The sequence below is a fragment of the Nipponia nippon genome, unplaced genomic scaffold, assembly GCF_047370975.1.
Source record: "Nipponia nippon isolate SJK-2023a ecotype South Korea unplaced genomic scaffold, ASM4737097v1 scaffold_27, whole genome shotgun sequence".
Taxonomy (NCBI): Eukaryota; Metazoa; Chordata; class Aves; order Pelecaniformes; family Threskiornithidae; genus Nipponia; species Nipponia nippon.
Window position 1 is genome coordinate 3156396 of NW_028262344.1, and position 20946 is coordinate 3177341.

Consider the following 20946-nt stretch of genomic DNA (forward strand, 5'->3'; position numbering starts at 1 on the left):
GGGCACGGTCCTGCCCTGCTGTAAGGGGTCCCTGCACCGCACCGGGGGCCCTGCCCCACACTGGGCGCCTGCGCTCCGTTGGGGTCCCTGTGCCACACTGGGCTCCCTGCCCTGCACAGGGGCTCTGCACCGCACTGGGGCCCTGCTCCACACTGGGGTCCGTGCCCTGCACTGGGGCCCTGCCCCGTACAGGGTCCTGCCCCGCACTGAGGTCCCTGCCCTGCACAGGGTCCCAGCTCTGCACAGGGTCCTGCCCCGCACAGGGTCCCTGCCCCGCACTGAGGTCCCTGCCCCGCACTGGGGTCTGTGCCCCGCACTGGGTCCCTGCCCCGCACAGGGTCCCCGCCCCGCAGAGGCTCCTGCCCGCCGTCCCCCCCGGCGGGGCGGTGAGCGGCGCAGCGGGGCCCCCAGCGCCCCCGGCCCGGCCCCGCGGGGGGGAGCAGCTGCCCGGGGCCGGGCCGGGCCGGGCCGAGCCGCCCTCCCTCCCTCCCGCGGAGGCGGGGACGGCGGCGGGGCCGGCGGAGGCGGCGGCGGCAGCGCGGCCCGGCCCGGCCATGGGGGCGGCCCAGAGCCAGCGGCGGCGGGAGCCGGGGCCCCCGCGGCGCCGGTGAGTGCGGGCGGGGGGGGGTCGCGGTCCGCCCCGGGTCCGGGTCCGGGTCCGCCCCGCCGCCCCCGCCGCCGGCGGCTTCCCGAGGCGCGGAGCTGCTGCGGGGCTCGCAGCGGTGGAGGAGGCGAAAAGCAGAGCCTGAAGTGGTGAAACTGGGGGGGGGGGGGGGGGAAAGTTGCTCCGCTCCTTCAGCCACGCTCAGCTTCCAGCCCCGCTCCGCGCCCGCCGGCCCCGCTCCCAGCAGCCCGGGTTTCCCAGGCTGCAGCTCAGCCCCCGCTGCGGTTAACCCTGCTGGGGAGTTGGGGCAGCTCTGTCACCCCTGGGTTTTGCAGCGTCAAACTCGGGGCTTGCACCCAGAAGTGCGGTTCTGGATGTTGCCTTTAGAAAAGCAGCTGGGGAGGTGGGAGGTGGGCGCTGGCTGGGGTCTGGGGGCTGCCGAAAGCCAGAGCCAGGGCTGGGGAGCTGCTCCTCGCCAGCCGGCTGGGACACCGTAAGCAAAAGGGAAAGCAGGCTAGCTGTGATCAAAAGGAAAACTGGAAACATCTTATCTGTAAATCAACCCAAACGCTTTCTGGAACATAGAAATGTTTTCTTTAAGCGAGCCACCCTGCGATGCTCCCGTACTCGGGAGCTTTGCTGCTGCTTTTCTAACGCAGCCCACGCTGGCCGGGGCTGCGCGGCGCTGCGGGGACGCTGGCCCCGCGTCGGGACCCGGTGCCCGCTGGGCGCTGCCTGTGTCCTGGAGCCTTTGCCAGGTGTTACCGAGCCGGTGACCCGGAGCCAGGCTGCTGCTCTTCAAAACGTTTACAAACATCCCTCCGTTTGCAAACGCTGGGTTCAGACAGGGAAAACAAGTGCTTTCTCCCCCTCGGAACTGCTCAGCCCTGCCTTTATTTCTCTGCGGTGGGCTCCTAAACGTAAATTAGAGGTGTTCCCAGGCAGAAAAACCACCCTGTTGTTCACTGCGTGCGTTGGAGCCGCTCCTTTCTGCGCCGGCGGCCTCGGCTGCTTCTGCTCACCACCTGTTTGCTCCGCCTTGAGCTAACTTTGTTTTGTTCCCTCCCGTCCTTCGTCGTTCCCTTGCCCCGCTCCCTGTGCCGGCTGCCGTCCTCGCTCCTCGGCTGCCCCGCATCCCTGCAAGCACCCCAGGTTATGGGGCTGAGGTGCTGCCTGCGTTTCCCAATATCCCCGACTCCTAACTACACCCAGGGAGCCAGGGCCTGACAAACACCTGATAAGAGCATTCCTGCCACGTAGCACGGATATTTTTAGCAAACAGAGCGAAGGAGTCGATAGGGGAGTAAAGAAGCAGCAAGATGAAGGCAGATGCTTGTGTTCATAAACCATCAGCGTGAAAATCAGGCTGGAACTCACATACCTTCAGCCTGTTTCTATTGAGTTGCTTTGCATGAGCTCGCATCCACGCGCGTAGCATGAGCGAGATTCAGCTGTGGTTGTTGCTTTTAAAATGCAGGAATAGCAGCGCATGGATTTTTGCATCGGTTTAATGCAGTCACGAATGTTTGTCTTTATTAATTTGATGGCCGTAGGGTGGGGAAAGGCAGCTGGAGCCCCGGGCTGGTTGGTGGTGTCTGGGGCTCGTGTGTGTGGCAGTTGTGTCCTTTACTTCTATTTTTATAGAGCTATTTTGATGGAATGTGTAGTGATGGGAACTGTCGCATCCCGGGGGAGCTGAGCTGCTCCTGCAGCAGCGCTGTCCCACGCTGGGCACGGCTCCGGTGCTCCGGGGCACCGCCGCAGCGCGACGCCCAGGTTCCTGCTGCGCCCTGGCAAGCAGATGGCAGCGGCAGAGCCCGAGCTGGGACGAAATCGTGTTTTGTCTGCCTTGAATGCCAGGGCATTCGGTATTGTGCTTGTCGGTCCTGTGATCTGTATCTAGACTGCGGCTCCGCCAAGGTCAGGAGAAGAAAAAGGAACGTGGGAGCTTTGCCGTAGTGGATTTGGCCTCCCGTGCTCCTGCCTCATCCCTTGGCAGGGACCTCCGCGCGATGGTGGGAAAGTGCCCCGAAACACCAGTGGGGTCGGGCCAGGCCGGCTGCCGCTTTCTGCCCCGAAACCCCGCACGTGGGGGGGGCTCGGCCGTGGGCCCGTTCACATGCCCGAGTGCTGTGGGAGGAGGTTTGGGTGAGGAGCTGCGAGGCAGGGAAGGAGCTCGGGGTCTCTGCCGCGCGCCGGCCTGGGCTGGCCGAGGTGATGCCAGCGGATCCTCCATCCGCTCGGCCCCAGGGCTCTGCTCGGCCGCATCTCGTGCTGCAGCGCACGGGGGTCGCTCCCGTTTCGTCTGGGATAGAGTTAATTTTCTTCCTAGTAGCTGGTAGAGTGCTCTGGTTTGGATTTAGGATGAGAATAATGTTGATAATACCCTGATGTTTTAGCTGTAGCTAAGTAGTGTTTATACCGGTCAAGGACTTTTCAGCTTCCCATGCTCTGCCCATGCACAAGGAGCTGGAGGGGCCACGGCCAGGCCAGCTGGCCCAGACTGGCCACAGGGCTAGTCCGTACCCTATGGCCTCATGCCCAGTACAGAAACTGGGGGACGTTGGCCAGGGGGCAGCGATCGCTGCTCGGGGATGTGCTGGGCATCGGTCGGCGGGTGGTGTGCGATTGCATTGTGCATCACTTATTTTTGTATAGCCTTTTACCATTATTATTATTTTCCTTTCCTTTTCTGTCCTATTAAACTGTCTTTATCTCAACCCACGAATTTTCCATTTTTTCCCCTTTTTTTCCCGATTCTCTCCCCCATCCCACTGGGAATGCTCCGCAGCCCTTGGAAATCCCATCCTGGAGTGCCCTCTAGCGAGAGCACCGCCCGCCCGGCCCCGGCCCCTCCTGCCCTGCCCCGCCGAGCTCCCGGGGGATGCTCCGGGATGCTCCGGGATGCTGCCACACCCGGGGGATGCTCCGGGATGCTCTGGGATACTCTGGGATGCTGCTGCACCCGGGGGATGCTCCCAGACGCTCGGGGATGCTCCGAGATGCTGCCGCACCTGGGGGATGCTCTGGGATGCTCCGGGATGCTGCTGCACCCGGAGGATGTTCTGGGATGCTCTGGGATGCTGCCACACCTGGAGGATGCTCTGGGATGCTCTGGGATACTCTGGGATGCTGCTGCACCCGGGGGATGCTCCCAGACGCTCTGGGATGCTCCGAGATGCTGCCGCACCTGGGGGATGCTCTGGGATGCTCCGGGATGCTGCTGCACCCGGAGGATGTTCCGGGATGCTGCCACACCCGGAGGATGCTCTGGGATGCTCTGGGATGCTGCTGCACCCAGGGGATGCTCTGGAACACTCCGGAACGCTCTGGGATGCTGCCACACCCAGAGGCTGCTCTGGGATGCTCCAGGATGCTGCCGCACCCAGGGGATGCTCTGGAACACTCCGGGATGCGACTGCGCCCTGGGCGCATCCCGTTCTTGGCAGGGATGGCCCCCGAGGCCCTCGGCCAGTGCTGCCGCTCTTCCCATAGCCTTGGTTTTCTGGTTGCCCATTGCTTGCCCTTTCCTAGGGCCCGGTTCCCCCTCTGACTTGGGCTGTCGGGGAAGGGAGAGGTTACGCCTCTCCTCGGATGTGCTCTGTGGCCCGAGCAAGTGAGTCGCAGACGGGAGTTACCAGCGTTAATCTTTGCAGTGTCACTGCAAAGGTCGGGAAAGGTATTATGAAACCATCTCTCTCCCCAGCGTTTGCCGCACGTCGTCACTGGCACGCCTAAGCCTTCGTGTGAATAGTTCTGTTAATTCCCAAAGTTTGCATTTTTCACAATGCAATGGCAGAGAATAATTTACCTTTTTACCGATGCATGGGCCCGCTTGAAACTGAGGAAAACATGATAAATAGAGTGGCGTAAAAGACAGCGACAGAAAAATGTTCTCGTGAAACACCTCGCACCTTCTTTTCTGGAGGAGATAAATGTCGTGTGGATAAAGTGCTTATTACAAGCTCTTAAGGAGACTTATATAGCAGCGAAATATGGATTCACGTTTTATCGGTGTGCTGATCTCCCCGGGCTGTCCCCGCGATCCCCTGCTGAAAGGCCGCTTTCACCGGGGCACGGTGCCATCCCTGTGCCCCGTGCCGGGGCTGGCGGCGGGGACCCCAACCCCGGTCCCCACGGGGGAGCAAAAGGCCCCGCTGCGGAGGCGCAGAGCGGCAGGAGCGGAGAAACAAAATGAAAACCCACAAAAGATCCATTTCTGAGCTAGAAATGGAAGCGCTGGCTTGCTGCGCCGTGCCCGGAAAAGCTCGGCAGCCAGAAATAGATGTTCTCCTGCCTAATGAAAGGGCAAGAATGGAAACTCCAGGTGCACGCCTTCCTCTAACCCGGGGCACCGCAGCTTCAAAGATGACAAACGCGGCTGTGTGATACCTGCTCCGCAGCGTGTTATTTCCCGCACCCTCCCTGGGGTGTGGTGACAGCGAGAAGAATCGGGCACGCTGTGTTTCTGGGACATGAGGCCGGGCGGAGGCGCGGCTGCCAGCCAGCCAGGAGGCAGTTCATTTCCATAGAAAAGAAGGGAAAGTCCATCTGGATGCGGAGCTGTTATCCCTGGATGCAGCTGGCTTCCTGCGAGGATGAGCAGAAGTCGTCTGAGCGAGGTTTTGCATCTTTTTGCAGCCTCTGAGATGCCAGGGATCTTCCAGCTCCAAAATCTTTGGGGCTCCACCTGTTTGCTCCGAAGCGGAGCGCTGCTGCTCTCCCCCTTCCCCGGAAAGCCAAAGCAGCGTGCGAGCCGTGGGTGGTTTCTAGGTCATTCAGTGCCGCGCTGTCTGCCTGCTCCCGGCTCTCCTCCCGGGAGCGATTAGGACAGCCCTTGGCAGAGCCACCCGGACCGGTGATCCGCAGGGAAAGGGCTGCAAGAGCCCGAAGGATCCCTTCTCGGGGTATTTGCCACCCGCATGCTTGCAGAGGTGATGGAGGATGTTATTTACGTAACCCACAGTGTTTGAAAAGAGGCAAAGCCAAGACAAATAGTAACTAAGCAAGGCCGGGTGCCTGTGATTACAGCCTCCCGGGGCTGGGGACCACCGTGCTGCCACATCCAGCTCTCCTCCTGCGCTCGCAGATTGGCCCTGTTATGGACCCCAACTGGGAGAGGCTGGGCGCTTGGGCAGGGTGGTGCTAGGCTGGACATGGAGAGGCTGGACACCGAGAGGCTGTACATCAAGAGGCTGTACATCGATAGCTAGGCTGTACATCGATACCTAGGCTGTACGTCGCTGCCTGTCCCTGAGCCACTGCGTTTCTGCGGTGCTTAGCCCGCCGAAGCCCTGGGCCGGGGCGGGGGGTGATGGCGGTGCAGAGGACAGCCTGTCCAGCTCACCGCGCGGATGGAAGCTGCTGGCAGGTCTTTTTTTGACCAGGTCAGCATCCTCTCTGCTCTGCAGAAATATGTCTGCTGACTATGCCAAGCAGTATTTGGCAGCCAGGGCCACCGGTGTGACTGACAAAGTCAGGTTATCTCCTCAGTGTTTGATTTGCAGCCGGTGTCGCTGCCAAGCTGGGTTGGGTGCCAAGCTGGAAAACACCACTCGAGGCATTTTCTCAATTGCTCATCGTAAAGAGCAAGTGGAAGCAGGCTCTGCTCTTGCACTGCTCTGGTATCTTCCTGCCCCAGGGCCCCGCAGGTCAGGGGCTTCACAGCCCACGCTGGTGCCGGCGCGGTTCAGTCCTGCTGCTGCCGCCCCTGCCGGCGGCTCTCCTTCCTCCGGGCGGTGGGTGGAAGGGAGGGGGGTCCTCGCTGGGCACAGCGGGGGTGTGCAGCCTTCACAATGCAGGGATGCTGCTGATTCCTCCGCTCGTGCGCCCCAGTTCCCTCATCCAGCAAGTGGGGGGGGCTGTGGAAATACGTTGTTCTTCGCCTGGCGCAGCTCCATCGCCTCTGCAGCAGAGGCAGCTCGCTCCCGCTGCTGGCACCCACGCCAGCCGCTGCTCCTGCAGCATTCGCGTCTCTCTTTTCTCTGCGCGGTCCCTGGCAGAACCCAGGCAGCCGTTTTGAAAGGCGGCGATGCTGTCGCTCCGGCTGGTCTTCTGGATCGGCGGGGATTCGGGCAGCGACTGGCGGGAATGGGGAGAGGGAGGAGGAGTTCAGGCTGCCGCGAGCGGTGCTGCAGAGCGGCTCACGCCACCGCGCACGCTGAGGATCTCCTTATGTAAAATTCATCTGCAGAAATCAGCTCTGCCACTTCACGTGGCGGGAAGTCGGCTGCTCGTTTCTGCTCGCAGCAGACGTAGGCGACAGGATGTTGAGGTTCTGCTTGTGCTTCAGCCTCTTGGCCTTTGGCTAAGCTTTGATAAGTGTCACTCCATCCTCTCGTGCTCGGTGTCCGCCGCACAGCGGCAGGGAGGTTTGCAGGGCTCCTTGGCCCCCGGGCCCCGGCGGTGTGCAGGGCAGCGCTGCGCTGCGGCCGGGCCCTTATCCCGCGGCCCAGACACGTGAGTTGTTCCTGCCGCTGACCTGCGGTGGGAACTGGCAGCTGCAGCCGAGCCAGAGGCGTCTTTGGGGCAGTTTGAAAGCGTTGTGGAAGGGGGGTAAGAGATTTTCTTTGACAGAGGCCAGCTAATAAAGGCGTGCAGCAATGATGCATATATTTAATAACACCAACAGATGGAAGCTTGGAAGAAAGGATCCCTGTAGGGAGGTTATTTGAGATCCTCCACGGTGAGGAGCGAGCCCTTTGAAGCACCTGATAGAGGCGGGTGTTAGAGGTAGCCAGACCAGATGGATGGGTCTGGTCTGACCCAGAGGCCTCTCGGCCCATGCGAAGGCATTCCTTGCGCTCGGAGCTGGCTGATGATTCACAGAAAAGCACCGGGCTGTGGTCTCGGCCTGCCACGTGAGCGCATCGTGCGGTTACGGAGGGCCAATGGCGCTTCTTCACAAGGGGCCCGGCTGGTTTTCCAGCCGGACGGTTGTCTGCCCTTTCCCAGGTCATCCCTGGGACCTGCCGCCGGGAGCGGGGTGAGCTAGCCCGGGGCTCTGGGAGCTGCGGGCTCTGCGGCAGCCACCATCCAGAGCCGGTAATGCCGCTGCCTGTGACAGATCTGCTGCCCGAGCCCCGGGCATTCCCCACCGGGCTCCGGACACCGCACGGCTTCAGTAACGTTATGCTCCTCTCTCTAGTAAGCATGTGGGAGGTAATGGATTTGGGAGCGGGAGCCCTCATTAGGGGGAAGATTCCCGAGGGAGGCCAGCATGGCAGTCTATTTCTGCAGCGACTGTTGGCTGTTATTTTTAAACAATAGTTTAATAAATAAATAAACTTGCTGCCACGGAAGGATATAGCATCAGCCAGGGCTGCTGAAGTCGGTATTTCCTTGGAAAATGGACGGGGCAGGTGTTTCCCTCTGCCCTGTCTGACTCCTCGGAGCGACCTGCTCCCCCTGGCTCTGGGCAGCCCCCCCTGCCCTGGGAGCTGGGCAACCCCGGGGGCCACTGGCCCTGTGGGGCAGCTCCGGGCCAGCCTGGGGTGGAAGGAATCTGCCGCCCCGCCGGCTGTGTTACGGCACAGGTGCGGCCCCCATAAATGTAGGATAAAGCGGGGGGGGGAATCTGGTTTCGCAGCCCCCATAAATGTGGGATAATGCGGGGAGGGGGGGAATCTGGTTTCACAGCCCCTGCCCTCTTGCTTGGAGGGTTCCCTTCGGCGTGGAGGGGGGCTCCTTCGGCGTGGGAGGGGTCCCTTCGGCGTGGAGGAGGGGTCCTTCGGCGTGGGAGGGGTCCTTCGGCGGGGGGGTCCCTTCGGCGGGGGGGTCCTTCGGCGGGGGGGGTCCTTCGGCGGGGGGGCGGCAGGGCACAGCGCAGCATCCCGTGGCGGGGGGTGACAGCGGCTGCGGGGCTGGCGCCTGGCGGGGCGCTGGGAGCCATCTGCCTTAAAGCCCCGCTTTGGGGCAGAAATAGGTGGATTGCGGAGTTTGCGTGGGGAGGCAGGAGGAGAGCGAGGGAGGGGCGGCCCGTCAGCACCCGGCCGGGCGGGGGGGGCCGGGGGTGCCGCCCCGCATCCCGCCCCGCACCCCCCCACCCCCCCCCGGCGGCGGGGGCGCCCAGCGCGGGGAGCGGGCGGGCGGCGGGGCCGGGGCCGGGGCCGGCTGCGGGGGACCGGTCCCTCCCTCCCCGCCGGCCGGGCGGCGCCGGGGGGCGGCGGGGGCGGGCGCTCTCCCTGCCGGCGAGTAGGACGGTCCGGGGGAGGCCCTTGGCGGCGATGGGGGCGGCGCGGCCGCAGTGAGGCCGGCGGGGAGCGGAGCGGAGCGGCGAGCGGAGCCGTGCTGCGGCGGGGCCGATGGCGTTCAGCGCCTGGCAGATCCTCTCGCCGGTGCAGTGGGCCCGCTGGACCTGGTCGGCGGTGCGGGGAGGGGGCGGCCCCGAGGGGGAGGACGGCGGGGCCGAGGAGGATTCGCCGGCGGAGGGCACGGCCCTGGGCTTCAGGCAAGTGACCGGCGGCCCCTTCCCTTCCCTTCCCTTCCCTGCCCCGAGCCCGCCGTCCCCTCGCTGCCCGCTCGCTGCCTGGCATCGGCTTGGCTGCCCGGGGGGGGCCGCAGCCTGCACCGCGCCGGGGGGGGCCGGGGCCGGGGCCGGGGCCGTCCCGTCCCGCCGGAGCTGGGCGCTGCCCTGCCGGCAAGATGCTGGTGGGCACCAGGCGGGAGCATCGAGGCTTGCTTCCCAAACTCGCTCGGCCCTCCGGAGCGGCAGGGCGAGGTGCCGAGGGGGCCGCCGTCTCCTTGGAGGATGCTCAGACAGCTCGGGAAAGACCTGAGAGAAGTGATCCCGGAGGCTCGGCCGGGATGAGGGTCGGGGGCGTGCGGGGGGATGCCCATGATGTTGTTTCACCTGCTCTCCCTTTTCCGTTTGCTAGCGTGTCCCGCTGGACAGGAGAGAGCGGCCGCCGCAGGATGCCCACGGCCGGCCGGCCCGGGAGCCGGTCTGGCTGGATGTGTAGGCAGTGTGGAGGATTTCAGAGCTAGCCTTGAAAGCGGTAATTCCTCACTCTTTTCCCCCCCCTCGGCAGCTCGGACTCCGAAGGTAATTTTGAGACCCCTGAAGCAGAAACACCGACCCGCTCGCCACTAAAGGAGTTCTGCGGGCCGCCGCCGGGATCGCCGGAGCCTGAGGCCGGGACCCAAGGTAAAGAGCCCGCGTGCACCTTCTGCTTTTCCGCTCTCTGATCCGGATGCGGAAAGGCAGGGTGGGGTCAAAGAGGAGAAGTCGCTTCTTTTGAATAATGCCTGCCACATTTTTTGTGGTTAATGGCCTGGATGGTTCAAATGCCAGTACTCAGGGCCGTGCGCTCTGCAAAGGGCTATTCTCTCACTTGAGTGAAATGTTGACTTGATGATTGAATCGTTTTGGAGGGAGGGGGCTGCACTGCAGGCTCAGAAGAGTCAGTTTGCCCCCCTTGGCTCACGTCTAGCAGTGCAAAATCATCGTTGTGCTGTTTTGCACCCTCCTGCTATCCCCGAGCCGGGGAGGGAGCGAGAGGCTGCGGAGGCAGAGCTCTGCACATCGGGTTTCGTGAGCTGCCGAGCCGGCTGAGGCTGCGCCCATGCAGAGGCTGCAGCCGGGACGGCCGCGATGGGTTGATGGAGAGGAACAGAGGATGTTGTTGAATCATTTTGTCAGTTAAACTGCCCTCTGCCACTTCCCCCGCCGACTGCGCGGCGCTCGGGGCTGCCTCCCGTCGCTGGCCGCTGCGGAGAGCGGGCTGCTGGCCGGTGGGAGCTGCCCCGCGCGTGCCCCGCGCGCCGCTCACCCTTGGCTCCGTCCAGGAGCTGACGTGGTGCTGGGTTTGTGTCCTCCCCCCGGCCGGTCGGCGGCAGAGGTTTCATTGCATGGGTCTCTTTTCCCTGGAGTTAGCGGCCAAGTGTCTTTGCTGTGTAGCTGCTGTTAAAGATGTAAAAGCTCAACGCTGCTAAACCATATTTTTGAAGAAATTGCAAGCGATCTGCTGAAAAGGCAGGGGGTTTCCTTTGCCAGTGGGGCCCTTTGCTGTTGCTGGTTTGTCCTTGAGTCTCACACCGGCTGCCGCTCCTCTGAGCGCAGCTCCCCGTTAACCCTTGGCCTTTTGGGACCAGCTCCCCCCTATCATCGTACTCCAGGGGGAACTGTGGTTGGTGTCTGTGGCTGAGCTTGGTGCTCCCGTCTGTTTTCGTGCTGCCAGGAGGAGGCTTTGAAGCTCCGGCACCTCTGCAATAACTGCTGGAGGTTATCGGGGCAGGGGGGAGACCTCCCCTTTCATCTGCTCTCTCAGCAGAGCGGGGTGACTGGGCAGGGGCAGGGTGCCTGTGAGCCCCCGGGGCTGTCTGCAGGAGGGCGGCCTGGCCGGGCAGCGCACGGGGGGCCGGCAGGTCCCGGAGGGGCCATCCCGAGCATCCTCTGCCCTCTCGTGCCTGACTGCCTCTCGCCGCTGCAGGGCCCCTGCTATAGGACTGGCAATATTGTGCTTTTTCTTGAATGCTTGCAACCGCAGGCTGGTTCAGCTTTGTTCAGCTGGGTTTCGGAGCATGCTGGCTCGAACCAGACCGTGGGTCCTCCCCGGGCAGGAGCCCAAGTACTGCGTGACCTTGGCAGTAACAGGGTGCTGTGGCTCTCCGTCTCCTGCGGTGTTGTTTCGCTGTTGGGATGGATCTGGGTGCCCACCCATCCCCGTGGAAAACACAGGTTTCTTGGTTTCTTTGCCTTGATGGAGAGAGCGCTTGGTTCATGCTTCTGATAATCACAGCTCTTGGAATAATCCTTCCCTTTTAAGAAGGGATGATAGAGGCATCTTTACTTTGGGGGATAATGTCTGGGGAGGAGGAGAGGGGAGATAAAGGCTTTCCTAGCAGGTCTGAGGATCTTTTCTGCCAAAGCTTCTGCTCAGGGAAGCCCGTTGCCTCAGACTCCAGGGAGTCACCGTCCCCAACGCGCGCCTGTGCCCCTGCGTCCTGGGACGAGCAGCAGTTCCTCGGGGCCAGCCTGGCACAGCAGCGAGGCACAAAGCTCGCAGTGTTGCGGGACCGAGGGGATGATCTCCGGCAAAAGCTGTTTTTCCTTGGTGGCTGGTGGAGAGCGGGATGTTGGAGACAGCAGGGCCAGCTCCATCCCTGCCCTGCCCGGGGCTTCGGGTGCATCTCTTCGGTGTCTCTGAAATGGTGGAGGGAAGGATTACCCGGGTGCGGCTGTGAGTTTGCAGCGTGCAGAAGGCATCCTGGGTTGAAATCACGATACCTTGGGTAATCTGTAGGTTAAGCCCTCACCTTTGCAACGCTGCTTTGCAGCCCTTTCGTCTGGCTGCAGCTCAGGAGCAGCAGCGGTAACAAATGCTGCGCTCAGGAGGCAATCCAGCGTAATGGCTGCTTGTCAGTGCTGAACCAGCCGAGCTGTCATGTACAGCGAGAGCCTCTGCCCTGCAGTCGTCGGGGAATGGCTGCTGCCAATGCTTCTGCGCAGCTGGGCCAGCGCAGGGGGCAGCTGCAGGAGCCCGGACCTGCGGGCGGGCACACAGGCAGGCACAGCCTCTCCTGGGCTCGGGGGGACCAGCAGGAGCAGACCCCTGTCTGTCTTACAGCCGCAGTCTCACCCTTACGTGGGAATAAATAGGGTTAGGAAACTCGTAAGGCAGAAGTGATAGCGGGGGTTGGCTGCTCTGCGCACAGCTGAGAGGTGGCCTGGGTGCATTAAACCCTGTTCTCGGGGGCAAAAATTCAGCCGGTCCCATCGCCGTGGGGAGCGGGCTGCGGTTAGGCTTCGGGCCCATTCAGGATCACTAATTCTATCCCGTTCTTGCTAAAGGAGATAATCTGTACAAGGATATGAGCAGAAGCAATAAATACGGAACCGTCAGCGGTGGGAGCAGGCTCATCAGCTTTTACTTCTGTTACCCTGATGCAGGGCACGTGTTTTCCGGTGTGTTAGCGGCAGCATCGTTTGCTGGTATGCTAATTCTTAACAGAATAGATTTAAAAATAGATCAACGTCTGTTAAACAAAAGCAGAAAGCCAAAAGAGGAAAAAAGTCGTTAGCTACGTAAGCCTAAGCCGAACGTAGCGGCCAGATATCCTGTGCTCAGCCTGCCTGTGCCAGTGGGTCGGGAAGGGGAGAAATGCGTGACTCAGGCTGTGCACAAAGCGTGAGCCGAATCAAAGGCTGCGGATAGTGGAGGGGTTGTTCTCGCCGGCGCTTGGCATTCAGGGCTGTGCAGAGGATCATTGCTGCTTCACTTGGTGGCTGTATGTGGGATGAAAAGGGCGCGGAGCCTTTGCTTGGCAGCACGGCTGCCGCCAAGTTCTTCTGATTCATTTCAGGGAGCGAGGGATGGCATGTAGAAAAGCTGTTTAGTTAGTCGGTGTTTGGGTGTAATTTCAGCCTAAGGAAGACAAGTGTAACGATTATAATGCACATGCACAAAGTGCCTATTTCTGCGGTGCCAGACTGTCCTGTCTGGACATTTTTCTTTGGAGAGGATAAAATCTCCATTTTCACTTTGTAATATCCCCTCCACGTACGCTGGCCGGACCAGAAGCAGGTTCGTGCTCCGTGCACGGCCGGTACTACTGCTGTTTTGGGGGATCCAGAGTGCCTTTTATTGGATCTGTGTTTGGGATGGATCCTGGAGTCACTGAGCATGCCTTGCTGCTGGCAGTGCCCGTTTTCATGCTGGAACTAAAATGTCCCCACCTGCAGGGCGGCACAGTGCCGGAGGTGAAACGGGAGAGCTGGGGGTCACCTTCTCGGGATGCTGCTGAACGGCACCTGCTGGGATGCCTGTGCGAAGAGCCGGTCCCAGGGGGATAGCTGCGTGCCGTGGGCCAGCGTGCGCGGGAGCCTGGCTGCCAAACTGCCTTCTCCTGGGGTCCCGTGGGGCGTTCGGCACCGTTTCGGCCCAAAAGGAGGGTTAAGGCAGCGAGATGGCTGGTGAGGCGGCTGGGCTGGGGCAGCACTGCCTGTTTCTGCAGGCTGGTTTCCCTGGCAGGAGACGTGAGTGGAGGGAGTGCGTGCTGAGCCAGCGCGGCGGCTCTCCAACGTGACTGCACGGCGGTGGCGGGGAGCCGTGCTCGCTTCGGGATGTAAATGCGTGCAGAGGCTGTGGAAGAACAGGGAGAGCCGCACGCAGCTCGCTGAGGTTGGGAAGGGCTCCCTGGGGAATAGGCAATGCTGCACCAAGGTTATCACGATGCTCGTACCCAGCAGAGCCGGGCAGCTGCAGGGCTGGAGTGCGGACCTCGGCTCTTTCCAAGGGCCCCGAAGCCCTTCGGGTCACTGGTTTCTGCATCCTGTGCAGTTGTTCCCGCAGGAACGTGGGCTCCGGTTGTTTGGCGGCTGATGGGAGGCTGCGTTGGAGGCAGAGGAAATGCACAGGGGGAGGAACTGCAGCCGCCTGGCTGGGGCCGGGGGGGGCTTACGGCCAGGCTGTCCCCCCCAGCCCTTGCTGGGCAGGGGGACCTGTGTGGGGTGGGTTTGCCTGGGATGCCATCACCTTTGGGACTGCTTTACAGGAGGGGTTTTTGTCCTGCTCTCATCGGCAGGCAGGAGGGGCAGGGGCTGGCTCTCCATCCCTGCGAGAAGCAGCTGAAGCCCTAAATGGTGCCCTGGGAGCACCCGTGGTCCCGGCCGGTCCCTGTGGCGAGGGCTCTGCCCCTACCGTCATCCCGGCAGCGCTCTCCAGAGAAGTAATGGACCTCACAGCTTTGCCTGCCTGTGTCCTCTGTATGGAGCCATCTCGGTGCCAACGTGACCCCGTCCCGGGGTGACCTCAGCCCCCGAGGCTGGGCTCCTCCAGGGAGGTGAATAGCTCAGCCCAAGCAGGGCTTGAAAACTGGGACTCTGGGGCATCGCGTGAGCGTGGGGAGGGCCGGGATGGGTTCTTGCGGCGGAGGTGGGCAGGCTCCCTCGGCTCTCGTTCCTTCCTCTCGGTTCCCGTGGGCCGTTGCTCAGATGCAGTGCTGAGCGTGGCTGTTAGCTCGCACAAGTGATTAATGCCTGTCTCGTAGCCAGGGAAGGGGAAAAAAACCCCCAGAGCTTGCAGGAGGGACAGTCCTACTTCAGAAGACTGCCAAAATTGCTGGCGAGCTCCCGAGCTGTCCTTCACCCACGCCTTCTGTCTCCCAGTATATTCCAGTTCCTCAGCCTCTCGGACTGGCTGAGCGAGCAGGCTGTGCTGCAGGCAGCGGGGAGCGGAGCAGCTGAGCTGTCTCGGGTGCAGAAAGCGAGTGAATCACAAAATTGGCAGACCTGGGCGGGTGGTTCTTGTAATTTTGGTGAAGAAATGGTTGTTCTGAGCGATGGTCATGTGCACCATCCCTTCTTCTCTCCCCGCCCTGCAGACATCCACAGCAAGGAGGAGAGGTGGTTTGTGTGCCGACTGCTTGTTATTCAAGGCATAATTACTCGTTGCTTGGGTTAGAAACCAGGATGGGCTCATGTCTGTGAGAACGGCAGCTGCAAAACCTTCCGGTGGGAATGTAAAATGCATTTAAAAGGTGCCTTTTGCCCTGACTTTGAAGTCTGTTCTTCTATTCAGGGCTGTCTCAGTGAGGTTTAAAACATCTGAGCAGCACAGCAAGTGTAATAAAGTTTTCTTTGGGGTCTGTTAAGGAGGTTTTCCTGGTTGCCGGTGATGGAAAGGCCTGGCAGGCACTGCCTCGGAGTGTTTTCTGGCTGCACTCCAAGTACGTTTCCACTGGATTTGTGTTTACCGATGCATTTTTCTGGGGTGGCAAGGCAATGTCTATTTGGAGGGAGCTTTTCTGCAGTTGGAGGGAGCTTTTTTGCAGTCTCAGGGAGCACACAGCCCCTCATGATTCATTTCCATGGCTTTTAGCATCCTGGAGATCAATTATGCAAACCACAAGCCATCAGCTGAGTCAGGGTTGCTGGCTCCCTGTCTTGGATTAGCCCAGGGACCAGATATTTGCCTGATTCACTTTCCTCCTTCTGCCAGCCTGTGACTCCCTTGGTCACCAGGAAACGTGAGCTGGTTGCAAATCCCAGCCAGGTTTTCAAACCAGTTTGGTCCTCAGGCGAGCACTGGTTTTGTTGTGCCCTTGGAGGAGCTGGCTGGGCTGTGCCTCCCCAGAAAGGTGCCAGCGAGAGCTGCGGGTCCTGCGCGCTCCCTGATGGGTGCTGAGCACCCCAGCATCCCGTTCTGCCTTATCCCGGGAGTCTGCGCAATCGTCCCTGGTTGAGACGTGGGAGAAGAGGCGCAGATGAGCTGTGTGGAGGTGACACCGGGTGTTTTCCTCTCGTGCCTGTGCTGAGGTCCTGGCTCTAGGTGCTTGGTGGGTGTAGCTTTCAGGATGCCTTGGTGGATAAGGAGCTTCCCCATCCCCTGACAGCAAAGAAAAGATTAAACAGTAAAAGGATTTAGGGGAAGGGATTGGAGTAATAGTGATTAAGTCATGGATCAGGATTTGTGATTAAGAAACTCTGACAGCAGCGTGGTGAGCCCTGTATAAATGCAGAGGCAGGGTTTCTGCAGGCAGGGGTGCAGGCAGCGTGTGGCCGAGTTCCGGCAGGCAGGATGGAAACCGCGGGCAGGCGCGGTGCTGAGCAGAGTGGCTCCCCGCGCCCTGCTCCCGGCAGGCCCTTTCCTGCGGGCTCGCTGCTCTTTGGGCATCTCATTGCTCTGCTGTTGCCCCCCTTCCCTCCCACCCCATCCAGCACGCAGGGTTTTTGCTCTCCGGGCACTTTGGCTCCTCGCATTTCTGCATTGCAGCGATGGTTTGTGAGCATCGACCACGTGCAGCTGCTGTATCTGGAGCTCGCGCTTTGCAGGGATGGCCGTGTGTCTCCGCCGGCGGCGGAGCGGTGCCCTGGTGCGGGCAAGGACTGTGCGTACCGCACGGCAGCCCCACGTTGGGCGCCTGTCGGGACTGCTGAGGCTCTGCAGGAGAGCGAGGGCTGGGGTGCTGGGGGAGAGCAGAAGTGCTGTCAAACCTGCTCCCACGCCTTGGGGTGCGGCAGCCGAGTTCTGGGGAGCAGTTTGCATCGGGCAGCTTCCCTCTGCCTGGTGCTCAGCCAGCTCCACAGCCCTGCAGGCGGCTGACCCCCAAATCCCTGCTGCAGCCTGTTATGTGCTTATTCATGAAGCACAGCATCCCATTCCCATTCGCCCCAGAGCCTGCTTAATCACGTTTCAGGGTGTTTTCTCATGTCATACTTCCCTAAATTCCTCTTGGTAGTTTTTAACTCTCCGCCCAGGTGAGCAGTGACTCCCTGTCGCTGCCATTCCCACTCGGATGCCGGTGTTTCTGCCCTGGGAGCAGCCGCCCCATGGTCGGTCCCAGCCGGCGTCTGGTCCTCGGGAGCCTTGCTGGGCTTTGCGAAGCCCCTCTGGCGCTGCCACCACCCAGGGTGGGAGCAAGCAGTGGGCAGAGGAAAGACACAAATGGAGATGTTGGTAGGTTTGCTGGCACGGTGCAGACAACACCTCACGGGGCTCGCCCTCGGCGTGCAATTTATGTACGTTTTCTGCGCTGTGTTCACGGGCTTCGGATTTTACAGAAAGTGCTTGAAGCCGGGGTTACACGGTCATTCTGGCAGGTGGGGAGGCTGAGCCTTGGGTCAGCGGGTCCCCCATAAAATCTGACCCTGGAGCAGCTGTGAGGAGGGGAGAGGAGCCCCTCTGGAAGGGGGTGCACGGCAGGCGGGGGTTTAACCGGCTCCTTTTATCTTTTCAGAGCCAAGTGGCCATGGTGACCTGCTGGTAGGGGAGGCCCACCGGGACAGCTCGCCTGGGAAGCACCCCAAAGATGAGGCTCAACCGGAGATTGGAGCCACTAAAGCCAACTCGGATACTAAAGGGGAATGCAACCCCGAAGACTCGTCCCTGACACAGCTGCCGGCTGAAACCCAGCCCCTGGCTGCGCTGGGAAGCGGGGCTGACGCTGGCTGCGCTGCCGTGCCCGCTGCAGAGCCAGCCCCGGTGCCCCATGCGGGCAGAGCCGCCGGGGAGCGGGTCATGTCAGGAGAGGACGCAGCAGACGCCGACACGGGGCTGGTGGAGCCGAAGGCTGATGCCCTGGCCCAGGAGTGCTCGCCCAGCCGGGGCCAGCTTGGGAAAGGGAAAACACCTTTGCTGGGGAGGAAAACAGAAGAAACCACAGAGGAGACCCCGGTGCCTGAAGCATCCTACCAGTTTGACCCTGAGCAGTATGACGAGAGCGTAAACCCCTTTGTGGCAGGGGGCTGCCGGCTGCAGAGCTCCCCCCCGGCAACCCCACGCCGCCTCCCCCCTCCCAGCGGCAGCCCCGGTGAGCTGGGGGGGGACCCGGCCCCGGAGCCCAAAGAGCAGGTCCCGAAACCTGGGGTCGATTGTACAGAGGCGGGAGAGAGCGCGGAGGCCAGGAGGGCTGCACCCAGGAAGGGCAGCAGGATCCCGGCCAGCAAGCTGACACCGAAGAGACACCGAGAGCCCCCCAAGAAACCAGCCGAGGACGCGGAGAGGGGTCCCGCGCTCTGGGACAGCCCGGGTCTCAACCCCTTCGGCGGCAGCTCAGCGCTGCGAAACTCTCCGACTCTCCCCAAGGGCTCTTACCACTTCGACCCCAATAACTTTGACTCCGTGGATCCCTTCAAGCCCACCAAGACCCTCGCCAGCACCACCGCCGACTCCTGCCCCACTGCCGACAACAGCCTCAACGAAATCCTCGAGTCTCAGACGCTGGAGGTGCAGGACGATCTCGTGAAAGGCAGAGACTCCCCAAAGAAGCCCAAGTCGCGCCTGATAACGTGAGTGCCGGTGCGCGCGGAGCGGGCGGCCGGCTGGGGGCTGGCGGCCCCCTCCGTTCCACTGCACGCAGGCAGGTGGTGGCGGTGGTGGTGGTGATGGTGCTCCTGCCCCCATGCCTTCTGAGCGAGCCCGAAATACCGATGCGCACCCCGGGTTCTGCTGCCGCCCCGGTTTTATCCACCCCTTGTCCTGGTGGAAGGGCAGCTCCCCTCTCCATGCCGGCACTCCGCTCGCTCAGGAGCGGGTGGGAGGAGAGGGACGGGTGTCCCGGAGCGCTGCCGGTGCCCTGGGTCCCACAGAGAGCGGGGAGGGCTGGATCGGGACCCGCTTCGCAGGATCACCCCTTTGGAGATCCCCTCGGGGCTCCAGCTCGTGGGGCCGAGGTGTAGGGTTGCGGAGTCAGAGCAAACCTCTGACGGAGGCTTGAGCCTGCAGGGCTTGCCGAGCGCACACCAGGGTTTGCAGGTCTTCTGAAGCTCGCGAATGCGGGTCTGGTTAATCAGATGCTGCTGGGACGTTTTGTGAGCTGCCGCTGAATTTCCTTTTTTATAATGGGGGAAGAGAATAGAGGTTAAACAGGCAGATTGATTGTTGCTTTCATCACATCCGCACAGGCGGTAGGGAGCTTGTTGTTCCTTGCTGAACTATTTAAGTGCATATTTAGTTCCTGAACCGTGCTATTTAAAACCCCCATGTAAATGGTGATGTTTCATAGTGCCTCCTGGGAATGCAGATAGCATTCCATCCTCTGGGAACAGGTTTAATGGCTAAATCTTGCTATTTTCTTGGTATTTCACCTGTTGTATCGCAAATGCCCTCCAGCCTGTGTCTGGGCAGCGCTGGAGTCCCAGCCTGACGTTTAAGACAGCTGCTGCTGAGCCGGGCTTGGCTCTGCCTGCCCTCCCTCCGCAGGGTCTCTCCGCAGGCAAGGGAAGCAGAGGGGATATTGCACGAGGGAATAACTGCCCAGCCAATTTTGGGTCCTTCCACTATATTTTGTGATTGCATTTAACGGGTAATCGGAACCCATTGCGGGGTTAAGCAGGAAATCAGCTTAAAAGGGGAAGTTTCAGGAGCACAGAGTCTGTGGCTGGTTTGACAGTAAAGCCAGAACAAGCCATCACCCTGCTAATGAATCCTCTGGTGGGAAAACTAGAGAGTGGGTTTTTACAGAGCGAGCAGATAAAACCTAGCAGGCAAAAATAAGGGTGTGTTGGATTTTTTTCTTTGAGAAATATTTGCAGAGTGTTGGTACAGGTTTTTTTCAGAGTTGGCGTTCCTGCGTGTGGCCACGGGCGAGCAGGAGCTGGCGGTGAGGGGAGGCGGCGGGGAATTTTCAGGCTTCCTCTCCGTCACCTCCAAGCAGCATGGGCTGCTCCGGGCACTCGCCTCCCCCGGCAGCGGGATTTGTGGTTGAATCTCATCCCGCCGCCAGGAATAGCAAATGCAGAATCAGAGCACCTTTTATCTGCGTGTTCCTTCCAAAAAGACAGAGCTGGGCAACTCACTGTGCTTTTCCAGATGAGAGTTAATATCCAGGCCTTTTCACGCGCTCTTCTTCTCTCCATCTGTCTGTCTCTCTCCCTGTCCATGCTTTGGTGCATCAGGACTACTGAACAAGTGAAATTTCTCTGTTTTCTGTTGTAAGTACTCTCTTCTGTATTTCTTTCTTGTTTTCCTTTGCTGGTTTTTGTCCTCTCTCTCTGGGTGTGTGCTGGCCCCACTTGTCTCCATGGCATGCACGCTCCTTCTTGCCCTTGGACTCATGCTCTCCGCTGTCTGATGTGTGCCCTGCGCCTCTCGGGCCGGGTCCCCGGGGCAGCTCAGGCTGGCGAGTGCCTGGGGGCGAGGGAGGAGAGGAGAGGAGGGCTGCAGCCGCGGCGTGCGCCTGTGCTTGCTCCCGCGGCATGCCCACCTGCAACGCCTTTTAATGATATACCAGGCCTCGAAAGCAGTGCGTCGGCTAACGGAGGGGGAGCACGTTCCTGTGCCATCCAGGTCCCTGCAAAGATGGGTAGATTTTGGCCCTGGAGATGAGGGTGTCTTTCGCCCCCTCCCGTGCAAAACCACCAGGGAGGCAGCTGCTGTAGAGGGGTAGGGTGGAAAGGATCAGCTGGGAGGGGAGGGGAGGGAGTCAGGGGTTATCTCTTCTGGCTCCGGGATGTCGTCTCGGGGGAGCTTTGCCATCACAGCCAGCTCCAAACAGGGCTCTCTTTAGATCTTTGGTGGCTGCCAGAGCCGATTTGCTCGTGGCTCTACCCTGAAGCATCCCTCCTGTGCCCAAAGCCGGGGCGGTGGAGCTGGGCTGCGAGATCCTGGATGGGTTAGATAGTGTGGCTCGAGTAAAACAGCCTTCGTTCACTGCCCTGCGACCTGTGCTGCTGCCGCGGGGCCGTGCTGTACCCCCAGCATGAGCAGCCCCGCGGTGGGACACCAGTGAAATATCGAGTGCCCCGTGCCGTGCCCCCCCAGGGCTGCCCTGCGCTTCCGTCCCGCGGGCAGGGCGCGCAGGAGGGACCGGCGTTACCCCTGTTTAGCCTCCCGGCGATGCTCGGTGTCTCTTGCAGCTTGTCAGCCCCCCGGGACCCTCTGGGCTCATCCACGCTCCGCTCT

General features: G+C 61.3%; 1 protein-coding gene across 4 annotated transcripts in view; it reads left to right on the forward strand.

Annotated features, from left to right (window-relative positions):
- Nucleotides 1-513: 513 nt before the first annotated feature.
- Nucleotides 514-20946, forward strand: part of TACC1 (transforming acidic coiled-coil containing protein 1) — a 34632-nt gene continuing 14199 nt past the window's right edge. Inside the window, exons 1-4 of one of the 4 annotated variants that reach the window (XM_087762948.1) lie at nucleotides 514-607; nucleotides 9634-9749; nucleotides 17282-18332; nucleotides 19941-19976. In XM_087762948.1, coding sequence (XP_087619074.1) covers nucleotides 555-607; nucleotides 9634-9749; nucleotides 17282-18332; nucleotides 19941-19976 — 1256 coding nt within the window. In that variant the 5' untranslated portion in view covers nucleotides 514-554. Of the gene's footprint in view, nucleotides 608-8811; nucleotides 9054-9633; nucleotides 9750-17281; nucleotides 18333-19940; nucleotides 19977-20946 lie in introns of those variants that run through there. The other 3 variants (XM_087762945.1, XM_087762947.1, XM_087762949.1) reach the window with 3 other exon arrangements.